Source organism: Protobothrops mucrosquamatus, unplaced genomic scaffold, assembly GCF_001527695.2.
Source record: "Protobothrops mucrosquamatus isolate PMUCROS unplaced genomic scaffold, P.Mucros_1.0 scaffold2622, whole genome shotgun sequence".
NCBI classification, from domain to species: domain Eukaryota; kingdom Metazoa; phylum Chordata; class Lepidosauria; order Squamata; family Viperidae; genus Protobothrops; species Protobothrops mucrosquamatus.
The window spans coordinates 209,740-222,812 of NW_015388676.1; the positions used below are offsets into that span (position 1 = coordinate 209,740).

Here is a 13,073-nt window from a genome sequence, read left to right on the forward strand (position 1 = left end):
AATTTCGCCCCCTATAGTCAGCGATGGAGTCAGCTGACTATGCCGAGGCGCCGGCAGCCACAGCCACTCGGTCTTGGAGGGGTTGAGCCTGAGTCTGTTCCTCCCCATCCAGACCCGTACGGCCTCCAGGCAACGGGCCATCACGTCAAGGGCATCGTTGGGGTGGCCTGGGGTGGAAATGTACAGCTGCGTATCGTCATGAATGAACTGATCAAGGGATGAACTGATCAAGGGATGAATGAACTGATCAAGGGATGGTGACCTAGAGAAGTCACAGAGTCACATGTAAGTATGGTGGAAAGAGCTGCGACCTGTCTGCGTAGTGTGTTTGGAGCCAAGCCCCTCTCCAGACCTTCCAGAAGGTAGTCCAATATGTGAGGAATCGTCAGATCTGGAATAGTCAAGTGTTGCTTTGAGCACCACGAACAGAAGTTCCTCCATGTGGCCTCATAAATACGGTTAGTAGAGGGCCGACGAGAGGCCTGGATTATTGAAATGACTCCTGGTGAGCAGTGCTCCCGGGATAAGACTGAGCACTCAAGTGCCATACGGCTAATTGGAGCCATTGGGGGTCCGGATGAAGGAGGGACCCCTGACTGAGCGAGACCCTGTCCGGGGGAATCCTCCACGGTTCTGCCAGGGAGAGGTTCACAAGGTCGGCGAACCACGGTCTCCGAGGCCAGTACGGGGCCACTAGAAGAACCTCCGCCCTCTCCCTGAGGATCTTGCGGACGACCGCCGGAAGAAGAGGGAGAGGAGGAAATGCGTAGAGCAGACCCTCCGGCCAGGGACTCCGAAGAGCATCCGTGCGCTCCGCCCCTGGGGACGGGAAACGGGAGAAGAACCTCGGTACCTGAGTGTTTGTGGGGGAGGCAAAGAGGTCTAGGACTGGAAGTCCGAAGCAGTGAGAGATTTCCCTGAAAATCCTCAGGTGCAGGCGCCACTCCGAGTGGTTCACCGTTGCCCTGCTGAGGAGATCCGCCTGTGTGTTTGCCTCTCCTGATATGTGATCGGCTTTGATGGAGGCCAGGTTGGATTCTGCCCAAGAGCCCAGAAGAAGAGCCTCGGACAGGAGAGCACGAGATCGGGTGCCCCCTTGCCGATTCACATGGGCCTTGGCCGCAATGTTGTCTGTGAGGACCAGTACGTGACGGTTCGCTACTGAGCTGCGGAAGTGTCGAAGGGCCAGGTGTATGGCTCTGAGTTCCAGACAGTTTATATTGTGCCGAAGGTCGGAACGGGACCAACGGCCCTGTGCCCACAGCGAGTGTAGGTGCGCACCCCAACCGAACAGGCTGGCGTCAGTCGTAAGTGTGATCCGATCCAGCTCCCTGAAGGAGGACCCCCGGAGCATGGCCGATGAGAGCCACCACCTGAGGGAGCGCGAGACTCGGGGTGGAATTCGCACTCTCCGAGTGGATGAGCTGATGTTCAGTCTCTGGAAGGGGAGTAGGAACCACTGAAGGATCCTGGAGTGGAGCCTGGCCCATGGCACAATGGCAATGGCCAAAATCATCTTTCCTAGTAATTGGGAGAGACTTGCTAACGTGACCGTACGGTTCCTGCAGAGTTGGAGGATTAACTGCCGTATGCTGTCCCGGCGTTCTTGGGATAGATAGACCCGGCAGTTCACCGTGTCTATGATGGCCCTAGATGTAATAGCCTTGTCGTGGGAGACAAGTGGCTTTTGGAAAAGTTTACCGAAAACCCGTGACTTTGAAGAAGATTGATCACCCGTTCGAGATCCGCCAGCGCAGCTTGGTCCGACGATGACTGAATCAGAATGTCGTCCAGGTAACACTGGACTCTGACTGGTGCCAACCGGAGGTGAGCTGCAAGGACCGCTAGGACCTTGGTAAAAACCCTCGGGGCCGAGGATAGGCCGAACGGTAATGCTCTGTATTGATAGTGCCTGCCCCTGTAGGCAAATCTTAGAAACCGGCGGTGGCTGAGAGAGATGGGGATGTGAAGATAAGCTTCTGTGAGGTCCATGGACGTCAGGAAGTCTCCTCTTCATACGCTTCCGAGAATGGACTGGAGCGTTTGCATCTTGAACCTGCGGTATACAAGATGACGGTTTAGCCTTTTTAGATCTAGGATTGCTCTCCATCCCCCCGAGGCTTTGGGGACGACAAAGAGGATGGAGTAGAATCCCTGACCTCTCTGATCCAACGGAACCGGCTCTATGGCCCTTATGTTTACAAGGTGATGAATGGCCTGTTGCATTAATCTTTTGCTTTATGTGATTTCTTGGTTGGGGACAAGAGAGAAAACGATGTGGAGGGTAGGTGAAGAATTCCAGGGAGAGCCCGTGACGAACGGTGTTCAGCACCCATGCGTCTGTGGTGGTGGCTTCCCACTGGCGGGCAAGGAGGGAAAGTCTGCCGCCTATGGGAGGGACCAACAGAGAGTCATCTGGAGCGACGGAAAGGGCGGCCGCTCCCACGAAAGGGCCGTTTGCCCTGAAACTGTTGTCTGGGCCTAGAACCCGGTCTGTCCGATTGTCTGTCCTGTCTGTCCTGTCTGACAGGAAAAGAGCGGGGGGGGGGGTAGGAATAATTGGACCTAGCTCCCGTACGAAAGGACTGTCGCCGTGAGTAGGTGTTGGGCCGTTTGTCCGGACGTTTAATGAGGTGATGGAGGACCTTACGTTTATCCTTATTCTCCGTAAGGTAAGGATCTAAGGCCTCCCCAAACAGCTTCCCCCCCCCCGGTAAGGGGCTGCTGACAGGCGCCATTTAGACTTGGCGTCAGCATGCCAATGTTTTAGCCAAAGCATACGGCGTCCGGTGACATTGGAAGCCATGGCCCTGGACGAGAATCTGGCAGCTTGTAGCGTTGCATCGGAAGCATATTCCGTTGCCACCACCATCTTACTCAGATCCTGATGGGTGCGGATATCTTCCGCCGGAATCCTGGCCTGAAGCTGTCTAAGCCAGCGGAGGGCAGACCTATTAAAAAAGGATGCTGAGGTAGCTGCTCTAATAGCCCAAGCCATAGCTTGGTGTGTCTTGTGGAAAGTGAGCTCACTTTTGCGGTCCTCCGCCTTGAGGGCATCAGACACGTCGCCAGGAGCGGCAGTGGGAGATACCAGGGGCCCCAAGGGCTCATCCACCGTGGGGACCTCCAGAGCATCTGCCAGGTCCTAGGCCACATTATAAAGTCTTTTTTCGCTGCTACTGGGGAGAGGAAGGGTACCCGGGGAATCCCACTGTTTCTTGACTGCATTTAGAAACATTGGCGGACAGGGGATACGGTGTTGTGCGGTTACAGGTTCAGTGAAGTTCGGATCCGCCTCCGAATCCGGAGCTGCCTATGTGGAGGGTTCGGGTCCAAGATGGGCCGTGGAAGTGGCCTTCCGGAGTAGGGGTACAAAATGAGACGGATTAAAGAGGCCAGCAAAGGATGGCATTTCGGGAGGGTTTTCCTCCTCATCTGACATCTGTATCCCCAGTTCCATATCATACTCACGAGAAGATGAACCCTCGGAGTAAGAGGACTGAGAAGGTGAAGAAGGTGCACAAAAGCCCTCAGTAGTAGGCTGGTGGATAGGTAGGGGAGAAACCGTGGTTGACCTAGGTACCTGGGATCTAGCCTGAAGAGCACGCTCTACCGCCTGTGCAATTAACTCAGTTAGGCGGTCCTCTGTGGGAAGGGGAACCTCTGTTGATCTAAGACCCACCACAGTAGGGGTGAAGGTGGCCTCCGAGGCCGAATGCTGGGTCCGCGTGGTGGCAGGCTGGAAGATGGGGTCCTGGTGAGATGTGTCACCCGGCACAGGGACAGAAACGGTATCCCCTGTTGACCAAATCCCCAGAGGGGAAGCAGAGGGTCCCAGTGGCAAATCGAAGGAAGGAGCTTCAGCTTGAGTGGCTTCAGCCCTGGCCTGTCTTTGTGCTTTAGAGAATTCCCTCTCTAATGCCTGGTGTCTCCTACTGGCCTGTTTTGCATCCTTTTTTGAGGTTTTTCCTGCAGACCTGGCCTTGGCCTTGGCTTTGGCCGAGATCTTTCCTGCAGCCTCCTGATTGGAGGATTTATGCCTTTTAGACGCTGGTGAAAGCGGTGAAGCTCCCCTCTTGGAAGATCCAGTATCCTCCATCTTTGTGGATTATCACAGGAGCACGATAGGGTACCCCTGGTATCCAGAGACAGCTGTTTTTTATTCTGTGGATAACCACAGGAGCACGATGGGGTACTCCTGGAATCCAGAGACTGCTGTTGTTGTTTATGGATAATCACAGGTGCACGATAGGGTACACCTGGTATCCAAGGACTGCTAATCTTGTGGACAGCACAGGTGCACGATAGGGTACACCTGGAATCCAAAGATCTTTAAACTGTAGATAAACTCAGGTGCACGAAAGGGTACACCTGGAATCCGCAGCACCGCTATACAGGGGAAGACAATAACAGAGTATGTGTACAGCTATGCTGTGTGTTGAGAAGGAGACACCAATTCAAGACCTCCAAGATGGTGATACAAAATTAGTGAACTGCTGGCCTAGTAATCCTGATCAGGACAAGAGATTAGTACAGACCCCAAATAAAGGCTGGCCGATGAAGGAGAGAGAGAGAGGGAACTAGTGTTCCCAAAATGGCAGCCGTCCCTTTAATGCGAAAATTTACTGAGATTATTTCCCAATTAAGAATGGGATGGAGGGAGAAATCCCTTCCTCAAGACAAAGGGGCCTAGTGACAATAGTGTTTACGTTCACAAAATGGCGGCCGCGAGTGTGAAGTGACTAATAGGCAACCACACTGTATGTGCTGCGTCTCCCTATAGGGTCTGTGAATCACCGGGCAGAAATGTAACGATCGCGATCACCAGGGGGCGCTGTTGCCTCCTTCTAGAGGAGATGGAGCTCTACTCCGCCCGAATAATTTGCCGCCTCACGGAGCCGCCAGACAGCTGATTGCACAGAGAAACCCGATCGGGAAACGGCGCGCGCTCGTCCGGCGACTGGGGATGCAGTTGCAAGCCCCCCAGCAGCCAAGTCAATTATTTGCGCCGCCCGACCTCCGGGTCGCGATCGCAGCTCCAGCAACTAGAAAGCAGCTGAAGAAGCCGGAAAAGCCTCCCAGACTCGCGCTGAGCCCTGAATTGCGTTCCTGGGCCTGCGCACACAATAGGACGCCGGGGATGCAGCCGCAATCCCCCGGTCGTCACGAGTGAAGATCTGAGTCCACGAGGACTCCGGAACTGCAGCCGCAGTCCCTGTAATCAAATTCACTGACACAAGCTTCAGGGAAAGACCTCCCTGAAGCGCGCTGAACTTCCACCCCCCCCCTTTTGTCCGTGCGATTATGAGCTCCCCCCCCCCGGAGCTGCAGCCACAGGCTCTGGCAAGGAAAGGCACACAAACAAATATAAAAGAAAAAACGACTATGGTTGCCTCTGAGGGAAGAGGGAAGGCTCCCCAGAGGAATGAAAAAAAGGAACTGATCTCAGCCAAGATCCAGGAGAAATGGAAGCTAAGGGGGGGTGGGGGTGTGGAAAACAAAACTGAAAGGTAAGAAAAGCAAGAAACGTAAGAAAGGGCTTTACTAAGCCTCTCTTTGAAACTAAGGGAGGTGGGGGGGATTGGAAGAAAAACAGCAATCCTGACCCAGTGCTGAGCCCAGCACTAATTCAGAAAAACTGATAAATGGCAAAGATGGAAAATCCACCAATGGAAAACTATACCTGCCTAAGAGCCAAACTTGCACGTCTGTCCTGGGCAAGATCAAGTCGAGACTGGGATCCTCTGGCCCAGGAGAGGCGTGGCAACTTTGGCTGACTTGATCTGATTGGGCAGGAACACAGTCTAAATCCATTGGTGGATTCTCCATCTCCTGTGCTGGAGAACGAACCTTCACTCTCATCCTACACCTGAGTTAGATATTTGCCACTATTGTAAATGTGTGCCAATGTTTTAGTAGGTACAATGACTCTCCAGTTTGTACCTAACAACTTAAAGTTTACCACCATTTTTTAAAAATGCTACAGAGTCTGGTCCAGAAAATCTAAAGAAATTCTTCCTCCCAAGTGTACTTGCCCAGAGACTTAGATAATTTTTGGAGGCCCTTCTTTGAGTGCTTCTGCTAAATTTCAAAAACACCTTGAAGGCACTGTTTATAGAAGGGTCAGAATAATTATGTTCATATAAAACTAACAGATGTGCCAATATAAAAATCAAATTTACAGCTAGTACAAAAATAAGGATGGCAGTTCTCCTTTGATCATTGTAAATATTAGCCACTGCACTTCAATAAATACAAGAAGTGTAACTTACCGGCAAAATGTAATTTCTTGGTTCTCCAGGAGGCCACTGTGGTGGAACCTTAAAAAGCCAACAAGTAAAGACACTATCAGCATATAGCAGGTTTTAGCAGAATATAGCATTTAACTTGCTTGTTAAAATAATAGGAATACAACAATGCATCTATGAGTAGCAATTTTTAGAAATAAGAATGTTTGTCTTGCAAATTTAAAGAAACCTGGTAACCTAAGCCAGAGATCTCCAAACCTGGCAATTTTAAGACTTGTGGACTTCAACTCCCAGAATTCTCCAGCCAGCATGGCTGGCTGAGGAATTCTGGGAGTTGAAGTCCACAACTCTTAAAGTTGCCAGGTTTGGGGATCCCTGACCTAAATGACCAAGCTTACACAACTCAAAACACACGAATGTAATAGTAAGATGGTCTATCAACTTTGTCTTACAGGGATGGTAAAATTTGTTTGCCTGCTGGGCTTGTTTCCTACTCTGAACTATACCAACTCTAAGCAGTTTACATATTTTTCTTTCTAAATAAGGTTAAATATGTAAGAAAAAACCTACAAAATCATCCATTATTTATTGGATAAGAAACAGTATAATTCCTTAACAACAAATCCAACTCCCTTGCAAGAGGGTTCAGCTTGATAACATATCTCCTTCCTCCCCCAGTCCAAGTGTTTATAGCCTTCCTAAAACCCAGCAACACTGGGGCTGGACAGATATCAGAGGGAATGCTCAGAGCTCAAGGAGGATGCTCTAGAGAAAGGGGGCACAGCAACTGAAATGTTTGCATTTCTGGACTCGCATCCTCTGAGAGAGGGAACCTGAAGGGAGCCCTCCTGATCTTATTGGATGAACAGATGCAATCAGGAGTAGATGATCCTAAAATACCAAGGTCCTGAGACATGAAGGGCTTTAAAGGTGACAACCAACAATTTGTATTTCATCCAAAAATTAACCGGTAGCCAGAAAGCTAACCCTAGTAATCTCAGTAATAAAAACATACATTAAAATAAAATAAACCACACAAACTAGATTTAAAAGCTACATTGTATGCTACTGTTACCCAACTTTTATGTTTTTAAATTGTGCATAACTTTGCTCAATACTGTATAAGTATTTTAGGTGGTTAACTTACATTTTGAAAGTCTTCACAATTGCTGACAGGTGCAATGTACAAGCCTGTGTATTTCTAATTATTTTTTCTCCCTGAAATCTGGATTGCTCCACAGTTCACTAACAAAACAGCTCACAGTTCAGAGCAAACACAATTGATATTTATCAACACATACTACCACCCAGTATGTGTACTACCTTCTTGCTTATTCCTACATTTCAGTGTATCAACCAGCATGACCTGCAAGCCATATTAAAGTATCTTTAATTAGATGAGACTTAATTTTAAGCTTCGCTTCCACTTTTGGATACTAAAATTGAAATATATTCAAACAAACCTGGTAAGTATAAGTTGGCTGGAACACTACAGGAACCTGTTGCTGAATTAATAAAGCTGGGGAACCATAAGAATATGCCTGTAAGTTTAAAAACAAAGTTACTTTTTGAAGAGTTTTCTACCTGAACAAGTCTGAAAAACTGTTTTGAAAATGTTTGTGTAGTTACAAGACAGAAGTCATGGACAAGCTACATCCTACTAGTAAACATCTTATCGTTAGAACCTGGTTCATAACCCAAAGTAAACTATATTTGGTGCATCAACAATTTGGTGTAAGCCTTAACTTTATGAATCCCTTTTATGTTGGTGATCATTTTGTTTTTAGTTTTTGTTTTTAGCAATTACTTAGTTGGTTGCTACTTTCAAATGTAATAATTAGTTTAAATCACAAGAAGCCAGGGTAATACTGTATCTAACTGCCAATTTTCTTTGACTGTTAGCAGTTCAGATTCTTGTAGTGTGTGTTAGCAAACAATAAACCTGTATTGATTTGAACTGCTTTGCTTCCTGATTTATTGCGCCTGACACAACAGTTAACAAGTGGACCACTGCACTTTGCATTACCTGTAGTCTCCAAGTGGTCTTCAAAGGTAGCCCCACACAGAGTAGATTGCAGAAGTCTAACCGCATGGTGGTAAAGGCATGAGTCATTGTAACCAGAACCTTCCATTCCAGGAAGGGCCACAATTGGGACACCAATCAAAACTTGACAAAAGCCCTCCTGGCCACAGCTTCCATCTCTTCACCCAGCAATAGCCATGAATCCAGGACACTCCCCCCCCATATCCCAGACATGCTTGCTCAAGAAAATGTACCACCCCTTCAAGAAGACAATGCTGGAGATGACAGAGAACTATGATGAATAAACATTAACTCCATCTTGTCCAGAATGAACTTTAACTTATTTATCCTATCCTGACCCTGACAGCCACCAAGAACAAGAAAAGGACATCGACAGATCTCCAAAATAGTCCAGGGTAGGAGTAGAGAATGGGAATAGTGTATACTATATTCTTATGAAATGTTTTTAGATATTAATAGGCTTGTACTCCATGCATCTGAAATATCAGAATGCCAATTTAACAGTATAATACACTGGAATGTCATAAGCCAGTGGTGCAATTTTATATTCTCTGAAATGTAATTAAATGCAATTTATATTTCATTCTATGAAACCTTACCTGAACATATTGTGTGACAGGACTCATCACAGCTGGAGACTGCATATATGTTTCTTGGTTACTCCAAACACTATGGAACTGAGGTGTAGGGGAATTAATAAGCATTGGCCTGGGTGGCACATGATAGGCACCTTGCAAGGTAAGAAAAGTAAGGTTATATCCTCAAAATTTCTTTTACCTTAAAAATGTCCCAATACTCGAATAAATTTTGTACTTCCACATAAATTAGTAGTAATCAATATGCACCTGAATTACACCAACAAAACTTACTACACTATGACAGTGATTTTCACCTATGCATCCTACAAAACAAAACAGGTAACTGATGGTAGAATAGCAGTGGTAAATATCAATGTTTTGTGCGTGTGCATGCAAGTATTTTTCCTATCCTTATATTTATCTAGAAGGGCCGTTGTCTTACCTGAACGCCTTTTCTCAGCACGGAGATGGATAATCCACCAATGGGTTAACTTAATCCTCCTGCCCAATAAGATCAAGTCAGCCAAACTTGCCACGCTTGTCCTGGGCCTGTTTTCCCAGTCTCGACGAGGGCGCAGCTACTGACTGACAGCATGACGTGTTGGCTCACAGAAACTAACCCTAGGCCTAAGGACCTAAATGGGTGGGTGTGGATTATCCATTTCCGTGCTGAGAAAAGGCGTTCAGGTAAGACAACACCCCTTCTCCAGCACTGGAGATGGATAATCCACCAATGGGACATACCAAAGCCCACTGTTCTTACAGGAGGGAAGCGGGCAAGTTTGGAACCGTGTCACGGGTCACCATCTGTTGCAGAACCCTCCTGCCAAAGGAGGCCTCGGCAGATGCGTACCTGTCCAGTTTGTAATGCCGTATGAACGGCGAAGGCAAAGACCACGTGGCTGCCCTACACACCTCCTCAATGGAAGCCTGAGTGGCCCAAGCCGCAGATGTGGCTGCACTACGCGTAGAGTGGGCCATGACACGACGTGGGACCGGCAAGGAATCGGACTGGTACGCCCCCGCAATGCAGGCTCTTATCCATCGGCCGATCGTGGAGGCCGAAACCTTCCGACCCTTGGAGGAAGGGTGGAACGAGACAAAGAGTGCCTCAGAGCTGCGGAAGGTAGCCGTCCGCTTGATATAATAACGGAGAGCCCAGCGAACGCCCAGGGAATGCCATTGACGTTCCAGATCATGGGAAGGATTAGGGCAGAAATCAGGGAGAACGATATCTTGAGCCCTATGAAATAGGGAGTTGACCTTGGGGACAAAGGTGGGGTCTAAGCGAAGGCTAACACGGTCCCGGTGAAAAATACATAAATCATCCCTGACTGAGAGTGCTGCCATCTCAGAAATACGCCGGGCCGAAGTGATGGCTATCAAGAAGGCGACCTTGAGAGATAAGGATCTCATGTCGCACGAACTGAGGGGTTCGAAAGGAGCTTTTGTGAGAGCCTGATGGACCCGAGGCAATTCCCACGAGGGATATCTGTGGATGACAGGAGGCCTGGTATTAGTTGCGCCCTTGAGGAAAGAACGGATCAAGGGATGTTGGCCCAGAGAACTAACAGTGTCACAAGTAATCAATGTAGAGAGGGCTGCCACCTGTCTGCGCAATGTGTTAGGTGCTAATCCCTTATTCAGACCCTCGAGTAAGTAGTCCAAAATATTTGGAATGGTCAATTCCGATAAAGGCAGGTGGTGAGTGGAACACCACCGGCATAAATTCTGCCACGTGGCATCGTAGATGTGGTTGGTAGCCGGTCTACGAGATGCCTGGATTATGGCAATGACCCCTGGCGAACAGGACTCCCGGGATAGGGTGAATCAGATCCCCCTGGGTTAGTGATACCCGGTCCGGAGGAAGTTTCCAAGGATGCGACAGGGAAAGACCGACGAGGTTGGCGAACCAAGGTCTCCGCGGCCAGTAAGGGGCTATCAAGAGAACCTCTGCCCTCTCTTGCAGAAGCTTGCGGATGACCGCTGGGAGAAGAGGAAGAGGGGGAAAGGCATAGAGGAGGCCTTCCGGCCATGGAACCCGAAGGGCATCTACTCTCTCTGCCCCGAGTTGGGAAGCGCGAAAAGAATCGCGGGAGTTGTTTGTTTGCCTGGGAGGCGAACAGATCTATGATGGGGAGGCCGAATCTGTGGGAGATCTCCCTGAATAGATCCGGATGCTGACGCCATTCCGAGTGGTCCACGGTTGACCTGCTCAGAAAGTCTGCCCTTTTGTTTGCCTCTCCTGAGACGTGGTCTGCCCTGATAGAGGCAAGGTTGGTCTCTGCCCAGGAGCCCAGCTGCTGGGCCTCGGTCAGGAGGGCACGGGATCGGGTGCCCCCCTGCCGGTTCACATGGGCCTTTGCCGCCACGTTGTCCGTGAGGACTAACACGTGTTGTCTCGCAATGCTGTGGCGGAAGGGACGAAGGGCTAGATGTATGGCCCTGAGTTCCAGCCAATTGATATTGTGCCTCAGGTCTGACCGAGACCATCGTCCCTGGGCCCACTGCGACTGATAGTGTGCTCCCCAGCCGAACAGGCTGGCGTCCGTCATGATCGTGAGCCGACCAGGCTCCTTGAAGAGAGACCCTCTGGCCATGGCGGGAGAGATCCACCATCTGAGTGAGCGCAGGATTTGTGGTGGAATCCTTACCTCTCGGGTGGAAGTGCTGGTACCCTGCTTCTGGTAGGGAAGCAGAAACCACTGGAGAGTCCGTGAGTGTAACCTGGCCCAGGGAACGATCGAGATGCACGATATCATCTTTCCCAGAAGCCGGGAGAGACCGGAGGGCGACAGAGTCCTGTCCCTGCAGACCTTGAGAACCAGGTCCCGTACGCTGTCCCTGCGTTCCTGGGACAGATAAACCCGACATTCTATTGTGTCTATTATGGCTCCTAAGTGGAGCAATCTGGTCGATGGGACCGTCTGACTTTTCTTGAAGTTGACTGAAAAGCTGTGACTCTGCAGGACCTCGATCACCAGTCTCAGGTCTGACTGAGCCCCCCGGGGAGAAGACGACTGTATTAAGATGTCGTCCAGGTAACATTGCACCCGAATCGGCATCAACCTCAGGTGTGCGGCTAGGACCGCCAGGACCTTGGAAAACACCCTTGGGGCTGACGACAGCCCGAACAGGAGTGCCCTGTATTGATAATGATGCCCCATGTAACTGAACCTGAGAAACTGGCAGTGGCCAGGAATGATAGGGATGTGTAAGTATGCCTCTGTGAGGTCTACGGATGTTAGAAAGTCCCCCTTTTGGATGCTGCCTAAGATGGACTGAAGTGTTTGCATTTTGAACCTTCGGTATGCCAGATAAAAGTTCAGGCCTTTAAGGTCTAAGATTGCTCTCCATCCTCCCGAGGTCTTGGGGACCACAAAGAGAATGGAGTAAAATCTGTGACCCTGTTGAGCCGGAGGTACCGGTTCTATGGCCCTTATGTCTAATAAGTGACGGATGGCCTCCTGCATGAGACCTTTCCTTAGTGAGTTTTTTGATTGGGGGCAAGAAATGAACCGTCTTGGTGAACTGGAAGTGAATTCCAGGGATAGACCGTGTCGAATGGTGTCCAGGACCCAGGCGTCTGTGGTGGTGACCTCCCACTGAGTGACAAATAGGGACAGCCTGCCCCCTATGGGAGGATCCACTCGGGAGTCACTTCCTGCGGAAGGGACGTCCCCCGCCTCGAAAGGGCCGTTTGGACTGAAACTGTTGCCTGGGTCTTGAGGCCGGTCTATCGACTGGACGGTCTTGTCTGGGAGTGAAGGGTCGTGAAGGTTGCGTAGTCGAAGGAGTAGGGGCAGATCGAAAGAACTGTCTACGGTTATAAGGATTAGTCCGCCTATCGGACCGTTTGGTAAGGTGGGCCAGAATCTTCTTTTTATCCTTATTTTCAGTCAGAAACGGGGCTAAGGCATCCCCGAATAATTTGCTACCCTGGTATGGGGCTGCTGCCAAACGCCACTTGGACTTGGCGTCTGCCTGCCAGTGTCTTAGCCCAGGGCTTTTCAACCGGTGGTACGCGTACCACTTGTGGTACATTAATGAGTGGCAGGTGGTACGCAGCCCTGCCTAGCCAAGTGTAGTGGGGGAGGGAAAGAGCCAGCACAGGCAAGGACTTGCAGTGAGAGAGTCCTCTGGAGCTGCAAAGGCCCCAGGCTCACTTCTGGCTCACCCTCCCCCATGAGAAAGGAGGGGGGG

The 13,073-nt window shown here is 49.8% G+C and overlaps 1 protein-coding gene across 1 annotated transcript in view; it reads right to left on the minus strand.

Moving 5' to 3' along the window:
* Positions 1-13,073, minus strand: part of LOC107296060 (deleted in azoospermia-like) — a 38,383-nt gene that overhangs the window by 12,773 nt on the left and 12,537 nt on the right. The window contains exons 6-8 of the mRNA XM_029285967.1: positions 8,892-9,022; positions 7,712-7,789; positions 6,273-6,320 (exon numbers count right to left, since the gene is read on the minus strand). Of these exons, the coding sequence (XP_029141800.1) occupies positions 6,273-6,320; positions 7,712-7,789; positions 8,892-9,022 (257 nt within the window). The remainder of the gene's footprint in view (positions 1-6,272; positions 6,321-7,711; positions 7,790-8,891; positions 9,023-13,073) is intronic.